The sequence below is a fragment of the Ahaetulla prasina genome, chromosome 6 (assembly GCF_028640845.1).
Source record: "Ahaetulla prasina isolate Xishuangbanna chromosome 6, ASM2864084v1, whole genome shotgun sequence".
In the NCBI taxonomy this organism is placed as follows: Eukaryota; Metazoa; Chordata; class Lepidosauria; order Squamata; family Colubridae; genus Ahaetulla; species Ahaetulla prasina.
The window spans coordinates 822646-843718 of NC_080544.1; the positions used below are offsets into that span (position 1 = coordinate 822646).

Below are 21073 nucleotides of genomic sequence, written 5' to 3' on the forward strand. Positions count from 1 at the left end.
GGAAGGGGAAAGGGGAATCAGTATAAGAGATATACTGGTGTGTCTGAAGGATTAAACCTAAAATACACATTTTTCCACCGTCTTTAATTTGAAGGCACCATATGTATTTGTCTCGTTCCTCTCACTTACAAAAAAAAAATAGGCTGCACATAAGCCTGACCTTATTATTAGAATGTTGGTGTTTTATTAATGCTTCCATTCCACCTTCAATTAAATTAGTTAATCCCCATTCAATAAACCCATTCTAACCACTGTATCAGATGCTGTCATTTTCATTTTTAAGAATTGACTCTGAAGCAGACACTTTCAAGCTACAGGTAAAACAACCTTGAATGTAGTAATAAGCTTCCGAATCATTGGGGCAGGTAAACAACAACCAGAACAACAAAACCCATTCCTAGGTTTTTTGGGGCAAAATAATTACACAATTAAGCTTTCCTTTGGTCAGAAAAAAGCCAATACAGTGGAAAGCCAATTGTAGGTTCAGTGTCAGCTAAGCTAAGCTCCTGTCAATTAAGCCTCCCCCCCCAAAAAAAACCCCATCAGAATACAGAGTAACAGAGTTGGAAGGGACCTTGGAGGTCTTCTAGTACAACCCCCTGCTCAGGCAGGAGACCCTATACCAGTGTTGACGAACCACGCGCGCACGTGCAGGGAAGCACTAGAAACCGGAAGAGCAGTTCCCGGCCGGCATGTGCATGACAGGAAGCTGAGCTTCCAGTTTCCTGTGTGTGCATGCACGCTGGTCACCTGGTGTTCTGGTTTCTGGTGCTCATGCCCATGCGAACAACAGCTGGCTGGCGCACATGTGCATGCCAGAAACCGGAAGCTCAGCTTCCCGGCAAGCATGCACACCAGAGAGCTGCTCTACCAGTTTCTGACACTCCCACGCGTGTGAAGTCCAGCTGGCCAGCACACATGTGTGCGCTGGAACCCGGAAGAGCAATGGGCGATGTCTGGCATCCCTGGAGAGGTGGCTCTGCGTGTCACTTCTGGCACGTGTGCCATAGGTTCGCCATCACCACCCTATACTATTCCAGACAAGTGGCTGTCCAGTCTCTTCTTAAAAGCCTCCCATGAGGAAGGAATACCCACAACTTCTGAAGGCAAGACGTTCCACTGGGTGTTCTCACTGTCAGGAAATCTGTCCTTAGTTCTAGGGTGGGTCTCTCCTTGATACCTTTTCAAGCTTTGGTATATTGAAGATTCTAAGGATATCACCATGTTTTTAAGATAGAATTTAGAATAGATTTTTTTTTTTATTGGCCAAGTGTGATTGGACACACAAGGAATTTGTCTTGGTGCATATGCTCTCAGTGTACATAAAAGAAAAGATCCTTATAAATCATAAGGATTGCCAGCAAGGTTATGAAAAAGTTTCATTATTAGCTTTTCTTTATTTCCATCACCAAAGCATTGGAAGGCCAGACAAGGAATAATGGATGGAAATTTAACAAGGAGAGATTCAACCTAGAAATAAGGAGGGATCTTGAGTCTTAGAGGCGTCTTCTCCAGAAAGATTACACTACTAACCAGAGCATACAAAACATTTGCTAGACCAATTCTCAATTACAGCTCATCTGTCTGGAACCCACACTTCATATTGGACATTAATACAATTGAGCATGTCCAGAAATATTTCACAAGAAGAGTTCTCCACTCCTCTGATTGCAACAAAATACTTTATGCCATCAGACTTTAAATTCTGGGTTCAGAAAATTTAGAACTACGCCGCCTTTGGCATGACCTGAGCATAACTCATAAAATCATCTGCTACAATGTCCTTCCTGTTGAAGACTACTTCAGCTTCAACCACAACAATACACGAGCACACAATAGATTCAGACTTAAATTGAACCGCTCCAATCTTGGTTGTAGAAAATATGACTTCAGTAACAGAGTTATTAATGCCTGGAATGCACTACCTGACTCCGTGGTCTCATCCCAAAATCCCCAAAACTTTAACCTAAGACTGTCTATTGTTGACCTCACTCCATTCCTAAGAGGTCTGTAAGGGGTATGCATAAGAGCATCAGAGTGCCTACCGTTCCTATCCTAATGTTCCCTTTGGCTGTATTCAATTTGTGTGTTTATTTCATGCTTACACTTATATATACTGTTTAGTATGTGTTTCACAAAATTTATAATTAATTAATAAAAAAAATAGTGGACAACCAGCTAAATATGAGGCAACAGTGTACAGTGGCAGCCAAAAAATTGCATTAACAGAGGGATACAATCAAGATCAGTCATGCTTTTATGTGGGACAAAGGGAATAGGATACACCCATATTTCTACAGACACAAAATAAGAGATGCACTGCTACAAATTTGGGAAGATACAAAGAAGAAACACTATATGAAAATTTCCAGTTGGCTATCTACTATGGAAGCTATGATCCACCCCAACACATTAGACCTCAGCAAAATGCCTAGATACTCAGAAATCCTAGATAAACAGGAAAAGCTTAAAATAATCAGGTATTAAAAGAACAAGGAATAACTATTGATTGGTGGCCATACTTACAACTGCAATCCAGATATAAGAAAGATATGGAAGAATACGGAATTGACATGGAACCAAAACAACTAGATAAATTGCTGATTGGCCCCCCCAAAAAATTAATATCCAAATTATACAATTATTTATTAGAATTCGATAGAGCAGAGGAGGTGGTGAAAGAAACGATGATTTCATGGGCTAAAAACATAGGGCATAATATAAACCTAGACGATTGGGAAACAATCTGGAACAAAAACTACACATTAACAAAATCAGTTGCCTATAAGGAAAACCAGTATAAAATGCTCTTATCGTTGACACTTGGCCCCAGCAAGGCTGGCTAAAATGTACCCAAACCTAAGCCCCAAGTGCTAGAAATGCAACCAGCACCAAGGTACCTTCTTTCATGCCTGGTGGTTATGCCCCGAAGCGAAAAATTATTGGACCAAAATACAAGGTTGGCTACAAGATTTAATAAATTGCCAAACTGAGTTAAATCCAGAAACATTTCTCCTGGGAATATTAAAAACTAAATTTGATAAAAAAAAAAGATATCTGATGCTACATATACTAACAGCAGCAAGAATTGCGTTCGCACAATATTAGAAGGAACATAACTAACCACCTGAGGGATTGATTATCCAGAAAATATTTGAATGTTCCAAAATGAATAAACTAATATTAGAATTTAAAAAAATGATTCGGAATATTATGCAGTTTGGGAAAAGTGGTATAGGTTGATAGATAACAGAAACAAAAATAGGTAATATTTATAAGGAAGTTGAGGATGTATATATATATGTAGATAATGTAGATTTTACTTGAACTGTTAATCTAAAGCATATAAAAATGACACTGTCTGTTTGACTATGTATTAGAGTTATGGAAAAGAAAAACTACAATAAAAATTATTTATTAAAAAAACCAATCAAGATCAAGTGAGGTACTAATACCACTCTATAAAGCCTTAGTAAGACCATACTTAGAATACTGCATCCAGTTTTGGTCACCACACTATAAAAAAGATGTTGAGACTCTAGAAAAAGTGCAGAGAAGAGCAGCCAAGATGATTAGGGGACTGGAGACTAAAACATATGAAGAACAGTTGCAGGAACTGGCATGGCTAGTCTGGTAAAGAGAAGGAGCAGGGGAGACATGATAGCAGTGTTCCAATATTTGATGGGCTGCCACAGAAAGGAGGGGGTCAAGCTGTTTTCCAAGGCACCCGAAGGCCAGACAAGGAATAATGGATGGAAACTGATCAAGGAGAGATTCAACCTGCAAATAAGGAGAAATTTTCTGACAGTGAGAGCAATCAACCAATGGAACAGAAGTTGCCTTCAGAAGTTGTGGGAGCTTCATCACTGGAAGCTTTCAAGAAGACAATGGACTACCATTTGTCAGAAATGGTGTAGGGTTTCCTGCTTGGGCATGGGGTTGGACAGATGACCTACAAGGTCCTTTCCAACTCTTGTTATTCTATTATTCTAACTGCAAATCCAGTTATCCTTGCCTTAATACATAACTGCTAAACTTTGATTGGTACTTTTGGCATGTGGCTAATTTGAAAATTGGCAAAAAATAAAATCATACCATGAAAGGCATTGTAGGTCCATCAGATGACTTCTTTTTATAATACTTGATCTTCATTAAGCAAGGCTTGGTCTTTCAAGCTTGGGAGAATTAAGCCTTGGACATTTGTTCTACCAATTTATGAGAACATTGAAATCACTTACCAAGAACATGTGCTATAATTATGGCCAAGGCAAGCAGTACCGAATAAACAATGACGATAAAGTTTTTAAAGGATCCAACTTTAAGCATAATTTACTTATTTTTCCAATGCAGGACTGAAATGCCAGCTCTTAACAAAATCATCGTCATTTTTTAATGGCCCCATAATCCCTTGTAGGATGGAGTCAGGGCAACTGAATGGAATTGAGTGTTTACTGGCCAGACGTTTACTGTGTATACTGTAGTAAACTGTAGTAGTGTTTACTGGCCGTGGTGGCTCAAGCTGTAAGATAGCCTGTTATTAAAACACAGCTGCCTGCAATTACTCCAGGTTCTAGTCCCACCAGGCCCAAGGCTGACTCAGCCTTCCATCCTTTATAAGGTAGGTAAAATGAGGACCCAGATTGTTGGGGGGGCAATAAGTTGACTTTGTAAATATACAAATAGAATGAGACTATTGCCTTACACACTGTAAGCTGCCCTGAGTCTTCAGAGAAGAGCGGGATATAAAAGTAAATTTTTTAAAAAAATGCCCTTCCTGTTGCCAATGAGGAGTTATATTCAACAGATATATATATACTCATCCTGCATGTTCTGACCTAGGCTTCCTGAGTCAGTAAAACACACAAGTGGTCCCAAAAACCTCTTTTATTGCAACAGCTGTGAATTCTCGTCATTCACAGATAAGTCCCAAATAGTTGTAAAGAGTCTTTCGGGATAAGGCTGATAATCACCCACCTTTATCTCCCTTGACACGCTGCCAAAGACCTAATTGGCAAAGCCACACAGAGTCCAGAATCAAACAGAGCTTCAGATTTTAAACTGCACAGAATTAACAACGTTGCTTCCTGCAAAGGCCCACGTGCCTTTGATCCTCTTTTAAGTCTCATGGGAGGGGCCAATCATCTCCAAGCCCTACTCCCGAGTCGAACCTTTTGTTTTAACTGTTTTTGCCTTCTGGCAGCTCTGCGCATGCGCACACTGGGAACAGGATTCCCCTGTTCCTCTGCCTCGCTGAGGTCCGACTCTGGAGGTTCCAGAGGCAGCATGTACCTCCCAGAAGGCCCTTTCTCTGCCTCTGACACAGAGCCCTCATCCAAGCCTTCCCCAGACTCCAGGACTGGCCCACGTTCCTCCCCAATCTCCTCACTGTCTGACTCTGCTGCCAACTCCACAGGCCACCCACGGACCACAACACTGCACAGAGAGAGAAATATCTGCCTCTACTTAGGATCGAACTCACAGCCTCCTGATTGTGAGGTGAGGGGTCCACCTCTAGGCTCCCACACCACTCCCAGCTCTTAACAAAATGCAGTATTTAATTCCAGTTCTCTATGTAGGGATATGGACTAAGAGTTTTGTCTTCTACAAAAAATGAAAAATGACCTGGATGACTGAGGATCTCCTTAGACAAACATGCAGTAGCTTGATCTGGTCTAAGCTGGTCCAAAACACAGCAGCACGTGCAATATTGATCACACCACAATACAACCACATAACTCCATAAGCTGTACCAGCTTCCTGTGAGGTTCCAAGTGCAACTGAAGTTGCTTGTTGTAACCTCTAAAGCTCTACCTTACACAATCTCTTCCCAAAGGTTTCTGCCGTTCCACCATGTCAAGTGGAATGGAGATGTTCCAGTATCCCTCTTGAGATGTGCACAGTCTCAAGTCTACTAGCCTTGTATAAGCTATGAAGACCTGGCTCTTACCCCAAATCCTGGGCCAAGAGGTTGATGGAGCCTCATAGCAGGGATGTAGCTTAGCTTGATATGCTGACATTCAGTGGTGGAATGCTGTTGGTTTAACGACTGATTTGGTGAGTGCGCACTTACGTGCAGCGCTGAAAATGGAGCATTTAGAAGCTTAGCTGCTTACCTTCCAAGTCAGCAACAGTAAATAGAACAGCGAGGGGAGGGAATCAGCCATGCTGCGCAATTGAGATGAGCTACAAAGCAGGAAATAAAAGAACAGGATAGAGCGGGGGCTGGTGGGTGGGGCCAGCTGATCGCCGGTGCTACCAGTTCGCCTGAACTGATTCAAACTAGCTGAATACCACCTCTGCTGATATTGTAAATGTTAGGGGCTTTAACCCAGTTTATTTTGAATAATATTTGCATAGTTTTGGGTATGCTTTATTTATAGTCCTTGCACAGAGTTCCTTGGGTAGATGGCAGCTGTGTAAATTTGTTCAATAAATTATTTTTAAAAATGAGAGAGAAATTGGCAGAGAGAAATTCAAGGCATTCTCTCGGATAAAATTCCTCTCCACTTTGCCAAAATCAAATCAACATACCTCGATTTTTTAAAAAAACAAAACACTGCACAGCTACTGGACCATGTTACAGGAAACCTTCCACAAATATTCAAAAAACACAGAAACCTTTCCTCACTGTAAGTGTCTCTTCTGCACCTTGATTTGCAAACCTGTATTAACTATGACCTGCATGACAACATAATTACTGTATATTCATATCTAATTTGAGACCCTGATTCCTTGGCCTGCAAAAAATATATATACTGGCCCTTGATGCTGTCACATAATCAGATTTTGTTCTGTGACAACTGTTTGTGCCACTTCATGCAACAAAAGAATCATATCCGATTAGCTTTTTTTTGTCAAAGTGAAGCCAAGTAAAAAAATGCACATTAAAAAATAGCAACCAGACTTTATTAGGCTAAGATGATGATGATGATGATGATGATGATGATTGGTTTAATCTTATTAGGTTGAGATCCTGCCTTTTAATCCCATTGTAAAATCAAGATGGGTGTTGTGACCCAGGCCCAAGTGGTTATTGCCAGACACAATCAGTCCTAAACAACCATATTTTATTAGACCAGCTGAGAATTACTTCATTCTCATCTTAGTCCAAATTAATTCCAAAACAAATCCTTCAGAAAAAGTCCTTCGGCCTTATCACAAAACTTTGTCTTCTTTGGCACCCTGCCAAAGGCTTTTCTTGGCAAATCCCCATGAAGTTCAGAAACTAGAAACAAGTATAGCAATGTTGCTTTCCTACAAAGAGCCCAAAAGCCATTGCTGCTCTTTTAAGCCTTATGGGAGGGGGCAATCATCTCCTGGCCTTACTCCCGAGTCATCCTTTTTGCTTTAGCTGCTCTTGCCTCCTGGCAGCTCTTCGCATGCATGCACTAGGAACAGGCTCCTCCTGTTCCTCTGCCTCTCTGCTGTCCGCCTCTGGAGGCTCTAGTGTCCATGCATCGCTCCCAGATGGTCTGGCCCCATCTCTGTCTCTGACGCAGAGCCCTTGTCCAGGCCTTCCCGAGTCCAGGACTGGCCCATGGTCCACCCCAGCCTCCTCACTGTCCGACTCCGCTGCTAGCTCTGCAGGCTGCTGGCGGACCACAACAATGAGTAAGCAATCTTTTGATTCCAAACACTGATTGTAAAGGGAATGATAGAACATAAATCAAAAGGAATACTAAAACTAATTAATGATTGAAATACTGGGAAATAGGATGAGGCCCTCCCGAGCCGTATCTGGACCTATGCATAGGTAGTGCTTGCACAGGTAACACTTGGCTCCTATATACCAAGACTTGTGGATACCAATGGAGGAGCCCAGCTTCCCATAGTAAACAACTGTCAAAACTTGAGGGGGAGGGACCTCTACTAATTCTAATATATTTTGTGAAGCCCCCCTCCCAACTGCCCAAGTTCATAGATCAAGTCTAGTGGCACGCGGAGCAATGGAATGGATTTTCTTGATAGCTTTGAGGTACCTCTATAGCAGTATTTCCCAACCTTGGTCACTGAAAGATAGATGGACTTCAACTACCAGAATTCCCAACCACTCATCTTAAATTTGCCAAGGTTGGTGGCTCTATAGAATCAAGCAAACCTCAGCTATTGCGCAGGAAAAAGTAGCTTCTGGTTTTGATTGATTGATTGATTGATTTTCTTTGCTGCTCATCTCCCCTACATGATAACTCCATCATTATTCAACTCCTCCATCATCTCAGCTGCATTATTGGCGTTTGCAGGGGGTACTTGGCTATACATACTTCAACCAGGAACTAAGGGTGCTTTTTCAGAAGGCAATTGGACTTTCTGGTTTTCTCTTTTGAAGACATTTCACTTCTCATCCAAGAAGCTTCTTCCGCTCTGACAGGATAGTGGGGGATGGAAGGATTTATATTCCTTGCAGACGGATGGTCATTTGCATCCTGAAACACTTGGAGGTTTATCCGTGTCCTCAGGGTCACCTGAGTGATGCTCCTGGTTCTTGTAGTCTGAAATTTCACACCCACACACACCCACACACACACATACACACTCTTTCTGGAAATCCATTCCTACTTCCACACCATTCAAAGGATGTTCAAAAGGGGGGGGGGGGAAAGGAAATCCAGTTGCCTCCTGAGAAAGCAATTTTGGGACAACCGTGACCTGGATGACTGAGAATCTCTACAGACTTTTAGCTATATAATTTGGGATGAAGCACCTTTTGAATGGTGTGGGAGGAGGAATGGAAAAAATGGCAGACTACAGGAACCATTTGCACTACTCAAGTGACCCTGATGACACAGCAGGGGTGTGATTTTACCAGTTCAGACCGGTTTGTGCAAACCGGCAGCTCTGACGATCAGCTGGGAGCAAACCTGCCTGCCCGCTCTATTTCCCTACCTTTATCTTCTCAGCTGATTTTCCTCTGAAGAAACCCAGAAGCGAAGATTTCTTCAAATCACGTGATCACTGAACCAGTTGTTACTCCGGGAAGATCCCACCACTGGGACACAGATAAACCTCCAAGTGCTTCAACGACCCTCTAAAAGGATGCAAATGACCAGCTGTCTACAAGGAGTATAAATCCTTCCATTCCCCCACTATCCTGTCAGAGCTGAAGAACCTTCTTGGATGAGAAGCGAAACATCTTCAAAAGAAAAAAAAACCAGAAAGTCCAGTTGCCTCCTGGAAAAAAAGCACCTTTGGAACAACCATGACCTGGATGACTGAGAATCTCTACAGATAACCAGGAACCAGTTATGATTTCCTCCCATTTGAGACAGCACTTCTGCGATTCCTATTCTCTCCTTAGGCCAAAACAACCCAAATATGCAGATATTTATATAGTGGCAAGTCCTGGCTAGCTTTGTAGCAGCTGGGGAAAGGAAAGCTGGGGGCAGCAAGTCGCCAAGGCCCCACCGTCAGGAAGAGCAAGCCGAAAAGCTCTTGTCCGCAGGCTGAATCATATGGCTGCGAGCCCAAGAAACCTGGCCTCCTAAATCTGCTTCTCCGACGCTTGCTCTTTTTCTGGAATATTTGAAAGAAGCAGGCTACTGGAGATCCTTCAGGTTAGAATCTTTCAAAATATCATTTCGAAAAATTCAGACACTCTTCGGTTAGAAGCAATATAGCCAAAGGGAAAGAAATCTCAGGGAATGTTCGACCATTAGAATATTTCCCTAGAAGCTTTAATTCAAGCAACAGATGCGAAGAAGAAGAAGAAGAAGAAGAAGAAGAAGAAGAAGAAGAAGAAGAAGAAGAAGAAGAAGAAGAAGAAGAAGAAGAAGAAGAAGAAGAAGAAGAAGAAGAAGAAGAAGAAGAAGAAGAATCTCAGATCAGCCCTGTCAGAAAAACTGAAGTGAATTTGTCAGTTTCTTATTTACTTACCTAACGTTCCTTCAGCAGAGGAAAATAAAAATCCAAGCACCGAATTCGAAGGATGACAGTTTCTCTCTCTCTCTCTCTCTCCCCTTTTCTCTCTCGCTCTATCTTTCTCTCTCACACACACAGACACATACAATGTGTGTGTGTGTGTGTGTGTGTGTGTGTGTGTGTATTCTGAGGTTTTCGCTGGTGTTTGTATGTAGGTCTTTGGTTATTCGGGTTTTCTCCCGTGTAAAATTGGAAGTGTCCTGGCGACGTTTCGACGAAATCCCATTCGTCATCTTCAGGCTAGGTGTTTACAGGTTCGTGCTTCTAGGAGCAAGTTTTTGCTCAATTGCTCCTAGAAGCACGAAGCTGTAAACACCAGCCGGAAGATGATGAATGAGACTTCATCAAAACATCGCCAAGACACTTCCAATTTTATGCGGGAGAAAACCCGAATAACCAAAGACATTAATATATTTATTTATATATATATATATATATATATATTTTCTGAGGTTTTTCGCGGATGTTTGTATGTAGGTCTTTGGTTATTCGGGTTTTCTCCCGTGTAAAATTGGAAGTCTCTTGGCGATGATCAGCTGCGATCACACATTGCTCCTAGAAGCACAAGCTGTGAACACCAGCCTGAAGATGTTGTGTCTTGCCCGCTCTCACCGCAGCCGGGGTCTGCTTATCTGCTTCCGAACGCTGAAGAATGTCCTCCCGGCCCCAGCCCTGGCTCCATGCCCAGACAGGCTGAGGAGGGGGCATCTCCCAGCCCCAGCCCTGGCTCCATGCCCAAGCAGGCTGCAGAGGAGGGAGCACCCCCCAGCCCCAGCCCTGGCTCCATGCCCAGGCAAACGGAGCAGCTAGGCCCCTCCCCCTCCTCCACAGCATGTGAGCCTGAGGAAAGTTTATTTCCAACAGCTGCTGATTGGAGTGACCCTCGCATCAGAAGACTGGATAGGCGGAGGCAACAGAAGGAAGAGAGGGGCAGGCCTTAATGAGTGCTGAGTCATGGAGCCACACCCCATGGCCTATATAAAGGATCTGCTTTCTGGCAGTCTCTGAGTCAGGCAAAGTCGAACTTATCTTGCTGAAGTCACTTTCTGGTCTCCTGCCTGCTCTGAGGACTTTGCTAGGACTTTGGGCAGAGCTGCAGAGGCAAGCCTGATTCGGATTTCCCTGACCCGGCTGTCAGCGGAGGAGTGGGACACGACAGAAGATGACGAATGAGACTTCGTCGAAACGTCGCCAAGACACTTCCAATTTTACGTGGGAGAAACCCCAAATAATCAAAGACCTACACACACACACACACACACACACACACACACACACACACATATATATATATATATATATATCACAATCCAAGGCACCCCACTAGTTCCACTGAGCAAACATAAAATCCACAGGAAGAAGTAAAATCTTGCTTTTTCTGAAACAGAATCCCACAAACCAGACCTGATGGGTCGCTTTTATTTTGGGGTGGGGGAAGAATGCCCTTTAAGATAGGCTGATGGGATTGTTTCCAACTTCTTCCTCCCTAGTATATTCCATTTTGGAAGGAAGGAAGGAAGGAAGGAAGGAAGGAAGGAAGGAAGGAAGGAAGGAAGGAAGGAAGGAAGGAAGGAAGGAAGGAAGAGTGAGAGAAAGAAAGAAAGAAAGAAAGAAAGAAAGAAAGAAAGAAAGAAAGAAAGAAAGAAAGAAAGAGAGGGAGGGAGGAAAGGGAGGGAAAGAGAGTGAAAGAAAAAAAGGAAAGGAAAGGAAAGGAAAGGAAAGGAAAGGAAAGGAAAGGAAAGGAAAGGAAAGGAAAGGAATACTGTAGGTAAACATGAGCCGAGGACCAGTTTATAACAAAATGCCCTATGTGTAAATATCGTTTTTATTTCCCAGGGAACGAATGGGATTACAATTGCCAGTTGCAACAACATAAAAAGATAAATCAATTAGCTTGCTAATTTCTCCCCCCTCCCCATTTATTTCTCTCTGTACTGTATTTGTCATAATTGACTATAATTATGTTAATTACTAACTCCAGTATAATTACTGCATTTGTCACTTAGCACACTGTGTACCCAAAGCAACGAGGCAATTGTTGGGCATCAGAAGGAAGGAAATCCAGCCCCCGGGAAAGGATCCCCCTCCAAAAAACTGGCTGGAATACATTCAGGAAATGAAAGGGCAAAAGGAGAATTTCACGCAATGCTACTCTGAAGTGTTGGTTCATTAAGGATATTAATTTTCTGATAACTACACATTTAAGTGTGACACATGAGAGAGCACCTACCGGATTTAGCAATTATTAATGCGTGACAGTTTCAAATGCTAAGTGAATCAATTAAACAGCAGCGTTCACCCATTTGAGGAGAGAAACGGCTTCCAAACTGCCTCCGAGTACAATTTTCACATGACAAAAAAAAAAGGGGGGGGAGGACACCAATTCAAAAGCCTGACAGGTCAAAAAAAAGAGAGAGAGAGAGAGAAGTTGGAAACAAAAGCATCTTATAACCATCATCTCTTCTCTTTCCTTGTCAGATCAAGTTTTCAAGTGTCTCCACTGAAATGGCACCACCATGCCAGCTGACACAAGGTGATTTTTCATCTCTTGTCAGAGAAAAATCTTTTATTCTATTTGCTTGGCATTAACATGTTACATTTATTGATCCAGCCTTTTCTCCCCGCCGCTGCAGGCCTCTGGGCTGGAGCCTTGAAGGGAGGGCTTTGATGTCCTAGTGACATTCCAGGCCCGGAACAATGCAAGGACTAAATGGATTTCATGCAGACATGTGTTTGTGCATGACAGCTACATTATTAACAGCCTCTCACACTGATAAATATGCAATCGCGACTATTAAGATTTGCCCAATTACAAGGAAAATATTCCCGGGTACCTAATAAAAGCTACCACAATGAAAAGTTTTAACAATAGATGCATTTTTTTTTTCATCCTGTTGAAGCCGAAGAAGATTCATCGTGAAGAATAGAAAAAGGATGACATGCTTTTATCTTAAATTTCTCCTTTGTTTCGCCCCTCTCCTTTTTACGGTTGGTGCTTCATCCTAAGGTGGACCGAAGGAATCTATTATTTATTTATTTTTTCCAGCACAAAACAGGCTAAAAAAAATCCAAAGTGGTGAAAATGTTATGTACGAGTCAAGATTTGAGGGCAGACAACAGAGCGACGATTGGCTCACGGAAGGATGTTTTATCCATATTGTCAAAATGCCAAACGACTTTATTTTTTTCTATTTATCTATAATATTGCACACTCTATTTAGCTTTGTGACGGTGGAGATTGTGGCAACTAAAACAAGTTTGATGATCTCTCGGTGTCCCGATTCCAGAGCTGTTTCTTTAGGCTGCATATTTTAAATAACTTTTCCTCATTTCACTTCATTTATTTTTATTCGTTTATTTTACAGTACATATGATCGTGAAGCATATATATATGTGTGTGGGTGTGTAAATCCGTGGATGTGATTGTTTGAGCGTGTACATGCCTGCATGTTTCATAGCTCAAAATAATTCCAGGCAAACTACAATCATAGTATTAATTAATATTAAAAAGACAAAAGTCAATTGTTTTCTTTTTCTGTTCTAGCAAACTTTTTGCAGCAAGCTGATTTCATCCACCATAGCCAGCAGGACTGAAAGACCTATTTTAGAAGTGCAATTTTAAAATCCACATTATTTGATCTGAGAATATATTTTTCCATGGAGAGGCTCTGTCAGAGGCCCCAAGCTTAAGGTGATGTAAAATAAATTTTCTTTTTTATCACCAACATCCTCTTATCTCTTTCCATTTTAAAGAAGGAACAAAGGAATCTCTTTTTTAAAATACTTTGAGGCACTTTTAAATATCCATTTTTAATTCTTTTTCATGCTTTGTTTTAACATTCTCTTTCCTCATTTTGTTAGCCATCAGCTTGGTGTCCCAGAGAAAAAGTGGCACAAAGATCCTATTAACAAATATAGGTAGTATTTGACTTATGACCACTATTGGGATCTGAACATCTGTCACTAAGCGAGGTGATTGTTAAGTGAGCTCCACCCAATTTTACAACGATTTTGCTTCTTGGAAGCCAGCTAAGAAAGTCACATATGGCGATCAGGTGAACTTGGAATCACTGCAACCATCATAAATACATTGCGGTTGCCAAATGCCCAAATTTTATCATGCGAGTGGGGGAACGTGGCAACGGTCATAAATGCAAAGGACCAATTATAAGTGATTTTTTCCAGTGCTGTTGTAACTTTGAATTGTCACTAAATAAATGGACATAAGTCAAGGACTCCCTGTACCGAAGTAAAAGAAGATTTCCACATCACATTGCAACATGCTATTGAAAAGATCCATTTCCTTTTTTTAAAAAAATGAACCGCTTTAAGTTAGATACAAAAAAACTGTTGTTGGTGTCGGTTACATCTCTTTTGTAAAATATAAGCCCTGAGCAATACAAGGAAGAAGAAACGGAGTCTTTTAGGGGCCTGGCCTCTTTTATCTCGCAGCCTTAAAATGTGCCTGACTTCCCTTAAGTTGCATTTCTTCTCTTTTTAAAACTGTGCAACACAAAAGATACCCAAAGAACGTTATGCAAGCTACTATCATATCATATCTATTTGCATACCTCGTACGCGGGCAAAATATTAAATGCATTTTAATTTAGATCTATTTTCTTGCTGTTTTGAAGCAGGTCGAGGTAGTTGTGAATCCAGTTATTTTCTGCTAAAAGCAAAGCCTGTTTGTTTCTCCGAAAATAATCAAATGAGGAATACAGATCGCTTCTAATCGGTAATGTCATTTCGTTTTTCTTTTCACTTCAAGACCTCCAGGAACCCTAACAAACCTCTTGATTTGCGCAAGATCCCAATCATGCTTTAGGCTACTTGAAAAAATTAAATTAAAAGCAAGGATAAGTTGAATGATCAAAAGACAAAGAAGAAAGGTAACGACAAAAGAGACTCGGTACATCCACCGTGGTTCAGATGGGCCAATAATAGATAGTTGTTGTTTTAATTTGCAATGGAAATCAGAGGCCACCGTATCTCTCAGAAGTGTGACTAAGAAGCATATGGCCAACAAGTACTATACAAACTAATCTCAAGCAATCCACAGAAATGGTTGCAGCTTGTATAATTGTGTAATTCATATCCACAAAACACATACCGCTTACCAACACACAAACAGGCAATTATCAGCGTTGCTTCCTCTTCATGCACATCAAGATATCATTATTTCCTGCTGAAGCTCAAACGGAATGAGAATCTCATTCTCATTTGCAAATAATTTGACCAAAGCTTTGTTTGTAAATCATTCGCCGAGGGAAAAAGTCCAGAACCTCCTCCCAAAAAAAGGTATGAGTTTTTAAGAGCTCAACCATACACTCCAAACTGCTGCAGCATGGAGACCCCCCCATCACCACCAACCATTAAGCAAAAATCAAGAGCACGCAGACGTAACCTCAAACTGTCAGGAGGGAAGTTCAAAAGCCATGTTTAGAAAGGATGATTTCACAGAAAGAGTAGTAGAAGCCTGGAACCAACTTCCAGGGTCAATCGTCTGTAACTGAGTTTAAACATGATGGGGATAAACACGTGTCCATCATCTGACATTTTTTTTTAAAAAAATAAAACAAATGAAGCATAAAAAGAATAATTAAAAACAATAAATAAATCAGTAAATAAATGCATAAATAAAAATTAAGCAAAAAGCAAGCTCAAGATGAGCCACGACATCATTTACTACCATCAGTTTTTTACGTTTCTATATTTCTAACAATTGGCAGTTCCGTCCTCATTATATTGCCTAGGTCAACACCAGTCTATCGTTCCAGAACATTCTGGCATGCCAGTGGTATTTCTCCTTATTTCCCAATACAAGACCCAGGTAGACATTCTAGGATACCTGGAGAGAAAATTCAAGGAACCTTCAAAGATCAGCCATCTGCTGAATTCAATGATACCTGCCAGGTTTGCTAGAAGACCATCCACTCTCATCCAGATGTTCCATGTTGACTGTGATTGTAGAGAAACCTCCCTGGTGTTTGGGAAATTTAAACATGGGGATATCCATCTCATGGAAGACCAAACAGAAGGTCTTCTAGGAAATCAACACATCCCAGGGGCACCCCAAAATAAAAGTTCTGGAGAAGCCATGGGGGAACCTCCTCCCCACATCATATACACGACCATAGTTCTGCGGTGGCAGATCTGTTCCTGAGCTGGGAATCACATCATCATACGAATATCAACCAGATCAAGGGTCTCCAACCTTGGCAACTTTACGACTTGTGGACTTCAACTCCCAGAATTCCTCAGCCAGTTTTGCTTTGAAGTCCACAAGTCTTAAAGTTGCCAAGGTTGGAGAGCCCTGTTCTAAAGGGTTTGACGATCTTGATTTAAGCAGAGAAGTCAAATTCTACAAGGCTGACCAAGGTGAAACAGGGTGACAAATTCTGCTCAGAATAAAAATACTAAAAAAGGCATTATTGCCACAATTGGATGTACTCATATTCCAGAAACTCTTTTCATTCCAAAAAACAAGGAAATTGGTTTTTTTTTTAAGAAACAGATCTTTTTCTGAATCTTTTAAATCATTTTTTTTCTCCGCTCCTAATATCCATTCTCGTTTTGTTCTTCTTTTAGCAAAACCAGTAACAAAGAAAATTTAAAAAAAACTTATGCAACGAAAGCTGAGCTATAACCACTGGATCAAGCAATCCATTGACTAATATTCTCCCATATGTAAAGAAGATATTAACTATATATAGCATTCTGCAACAATGTCTATGAAATTAGATATATGTGTGCAGAGTTAAGCATATATTGACGACGTACAACAACAACAACAATAATGAACAAGGAAGTTTCCCATTAAGGTTAACCATCTGCATTTATGTCCTACCTTAATAAATTGAAGCTGAGGTCCAGTCTTTTCGCGACGCTTCCATATTTTTTCCCAAGGAATTCTGGAATTGCTTTGCAGTCCTGGCCAATGTAAGACACCTGTAAGGATGAAGAGCAGGAGAGATTATGTAGTAAGTGTGCATTTTGAGATTTGGAGGCATCTCCCCATTTTTAGCAATCCTCTGTGAAGCAAATTGCTGAAAACCGAAATGAATGTTTGAAATAATCAATTGCTATCATCGCCCGCACTACTGTTTTATCAAGTTCCATCACTAGACTGATTTGAAATTTTGTAATTTCAAAATTAAGATGCTAATTTAATAGACACCATAATTCCGGGCATCCTTTTACCCTAGCAACGTTTTATTGTTCAGTTTATTTCATGTGTGTCTCAAGCAGTCTGAAATGGAAGAGAAATAGGATTGTACTTCTTAGACTCATTTTACAGGAAACTATTCGTAGGGATCATGCATTTCTGTGTAATACTTCCCTAAGTCTACACAGGCATTACTGCAATAAGCCTTGGGTAACATAAACCAATACAATCACATGAAGTGTAGGGTTCATTTACCTAAGGCCATATGATGAATTTAAGGTAGAGAGCCACGTTTTCATTTAGACCTTCCTAAATTAGGGAAGGAAGGAATATATGCTGATATAAATATATATAATAACATTGGACCATGTAAGTTTGACCAATGTAGTAATTTTTACTTGTATGCATATTGGTTTTCTATCAAAATGAATGACTTTCAGACGCCACACTGTCCATGCAAGGATGATATTGGTGTATGTTTTGAAAATAAAAAAACTTTAAACCCCCCAATAAATAAATTATGGCCTACTATCTTCGTCCCTATGATCTGAATCAGATAAGATGGGTCCTGATTGCTCCCTCCTTCCTATGGTAGGAATCAGCAATAGCACTTACAATTATATACCGCTTCATAGTGCTTTTACAGCCCTCTCTAAGCGGTTTACAGAGTTAGCCTCTTGCCCCCAACAATCTGGGTCCTCATTTTACCGACCTCGGAAGGATGGAAGGCTGAGTCAACCTTGAGCCTGGTGAGATTCGAACTGCTGAATTGCAGGCAGCTGGTGATCGGCAGAAGTAGCCTGCAGTATTGCACTCTATCCACTGCGCCAGTGCAGAATAAAACAAGTTGCTTTCCAACTTCTACAAAAGTGTAACAGGGCCTCCATCCATAACGCCCATGTAAGGAACCAGCTGTCCCCAGGTGTTTAGGATTTGGGATTTAACCCTTGACATTTGTAATCTCCACATGTGTGTAACCGAAGGACATACTACACAGGCATTCTCCAATTTCTTCTACAAATACATCACATAATGGAGTGATCATATTGTGGTATGATACAAAAGCCTTTAAGGGGATACTAATTGGGGTCTTCATGCCCAAAGCAGGAGACCTTATATTATATTATCCTGGTCAAATGGTTGTCTAGTCTATTCTTGAAAACCTCCAGCGATGGAGTTCCTACAACTTTGGAAGGCAAGTTGTTCCATTGATTAATCATTCTCACTGTCTGGAAATTACTCCAGAAAGTTGGGTCTCTCTTTAGTGAGCTTCCATTGTTTCTTGTCCTGCCCTCTGGTGCTTTGGACTGTAAGTCAATCCGCTCTTCTCTGTGACAGCCCTTCAAATACTATAGCTTATATCCTTACGATATATATTGATATTGTTTCCTAGTATGATTTGATTGTTTATTTGTACCCTATGACTATCATTAAGTGTTGTACCTTATGATTCTTGACAAATGTATCTTATCTTTTTATGTACACTGACAGCATATGCACCAAATACAAATTCCTTGTGTGTCCAATCTTACTTGGCCAATAAAAAATTCTCTCCTCTCCTCTCCTCCCCTCTCCTCCCCTCCCGTCTCCTGCCCTCCATTCCCCTATTCTATTCTATTCTATTCTATTCTCCTCTTTGTTCTTCCTTGCTCTCTTTCTAGGATCCTTTTTTGTGACGTGGTGACCAGAACTGTATGCAGTATAAAGTGGTACTATCACTTCTCACTGTCTTGATGGTATCCCTCTGTTGATGCTGGAATGGGACAATTCACTATGGCCAACTTCCCACGGCCAGCTCACCATCGCCAATTCACCATGGCTAACTTGCCACAGTCAGCTCACCACAGCCAACCTGGCACAGGACAACTCATCATGGCCAACTCACCGCGGGACAATTCAAGAATTGCGTTTAATTGTTTCAAATAAATAAAAAACATTTTAACTTTTGTCATTCACATTTCATTTTGTCCTGTGCGAGTTAATCGTGGTGAATTATCCCATGGCCACGGTGAATTGGCTGTGGAGGGTTGTTCTAGACCAGTGGTAGTCAACCTGGTCCCTACCGCCCACTAGTGGGCATTCCAGCTTTCATGGTGGGCGGTAGGGGTTTTGTCCGATACTGAAGCACTTTCCTTTTTTTTTATTTAATTGACTTTTTTAAAAAATTTCATAGCATTATTTAAAAACATTTTCATTAAGTTTTCATAAAATTCCCCGAGACAATTTAAATTTTTGAAAATATACTGTTTGTATCGCCCGCGCATAAGTTTAGTTCATGTTACATAAGTGAAACTAAATGGCACTATAGTGCAACCGCAAACAAAAGAGCCTCGTCCCAGAATAGCTCGTGCATCTCCCCCCACACCACCCAGCTCTAACAGACAAGCAGAGCTGGTAGCCAGCGCCCCCCCCCCCAACCCAATCCACGATGTGCGAGAGGCATGCACAGACAACGATACAAGGCGCATTACTGTGGAACCGGTGGGCGGTTAGAAAATTTTATTACTAACAGAGATACGAAAGTGGGCGGTAGGTATAAAAAGGTTGACTACCCCTGTCCTAGACCTATTAATGCACTGGCTTTTTTGGCAGCTGCCATCACCCCCACCTTGACACATAGGGACAACTGTGGCCTCCAGAAGGGCCTGATATGACTCTTTCGGAGCTCTTTCATTTTTCACAAAAACGGGGCCTGCAGAGGGTTTGGGAGGTCTGCAGAGTGCTCCTGTGGGCTGGGGAGGGCAAAAACTCCCCCATTTTTGTAAAAAACTGGCCAATTTTTGGCCTCCCAAACCCCATGTGTTGCATTTTTGCCGTCCCCGGCCCCCAGAAGCAGGTCTCCCAAACCCTTTGCAGGCCCTGCTTTTGCAAAAAATGGGCCTGCTTTTGCCAAAAACAGGACACGCGGGACGAGGTTTTGGGAGGTCAAAAATGGCTATATTCTGTATATAAGATGCACCAACATTTCCACCTCCTTTTAGGGGGAGATGTGTCTTATACTCTGAAAAGTATGATAAATGTTTACCAATGCACATATCATCATCATCATCATCATCATTCTAGCCATTGTCTATCCACTTGCAGGATGAAGGTCTCTTCCTCGTGTTTCCAACCCATATGGTCCCAAGCTTTCTTTTGCCAACTGGACCCACCAGACTTGCTGATGTTGTTCATCCATCTTGTTTTATCCAGTGGGATCCATTCTACGACTGCCTTGGTCCACCTGCCATCCGATCTTTCCATTTCAATTCTTTTAATCTTTGGGTGGCATCTCATATTTTCATTAATCCATGCGCAGGTCTTTCTATCGTCTTGTAATGCCAAGCATGTATCTTTCCACAGCTCATGGTTTTTGTGTCGACTGTGAGATGAGTGTCCATGTTTCACCGGGTAACACACCCTGATCAAAAAACTTTTCTCTTCAGGCACAGCAGTGGTGGGTTGCTACCAGTTCACCCTGGATTGAACTGGTAGTGGCAGCAGTTGGAGTCTCCGCCCACCCGCTCAGAGATCTCTGCGCATGCCCAGAAGCATCACGCATGCACGAGCAAACCGGTAGCGATAGGATTTGAATCCCACTACTGAGGCAGTGGCGGGAGGCTCTGCCCACCCACCCGGACACCTCTGCGCATGCGCAGAAGCATCGCACACGCACAAGCGAACCGGTAGCGATGGAACTTGAATCCCACTACTGAGGCATAGGCTGAGGTTGTTTTAGAAAATTATGCTTAAAATTATGCACATGTCAAAATGTCTGCAAGAAAACAAGCTCAGAGCACCAAGGACCTCATACAAGAGTGGTTGAAAGTTTAGGGGAAATATATCTTTGAAATCTCCCATAAAATTTATCATGAACTTAATAAGTACCTTAGGAAAGTTGATCCAATGTTTTATATTTTAAAAAACCCACCATGATATATTTTACATTTGCAAGAATAATGTCGATCGGTTCCTATTGGTTGGAGTTGCTTTAACAGCCAAGTAATCATATAT

General features: G+C 41.5%; 1 protein-coding gene across 1 annotated transcript in view; it reads right to left on the minus strand.

The window, feature by feature from the left end:
* The window catches only part of LRMDA (leucine rich melanocyte differentiation associated), a 685645-nt gene extending 665331 nt beyond the window's left edge, over positions 1 to 20314 (minus strand). The window contains exons 1-2 of the mRNA XM_058188088.1: positions 20106 to 20314; positions 16763 to 16863 (exon numbers count right to left, since the gene is read on the minus strand). Coding sequence (XP_058044071.1) covers positions 16763 to 16863; positions 20106 to 20147 — 143 coding nt within the window. The 5' untranslated portion in view covers positions 20148 to 20314. The remainder of the gene's footprint in view (positions 1 to 16762; positions 16864 to 20105) is intronic.
* Between the last annotated feature and the right edge of the window lie 759 nt (positions 20315 to 21073).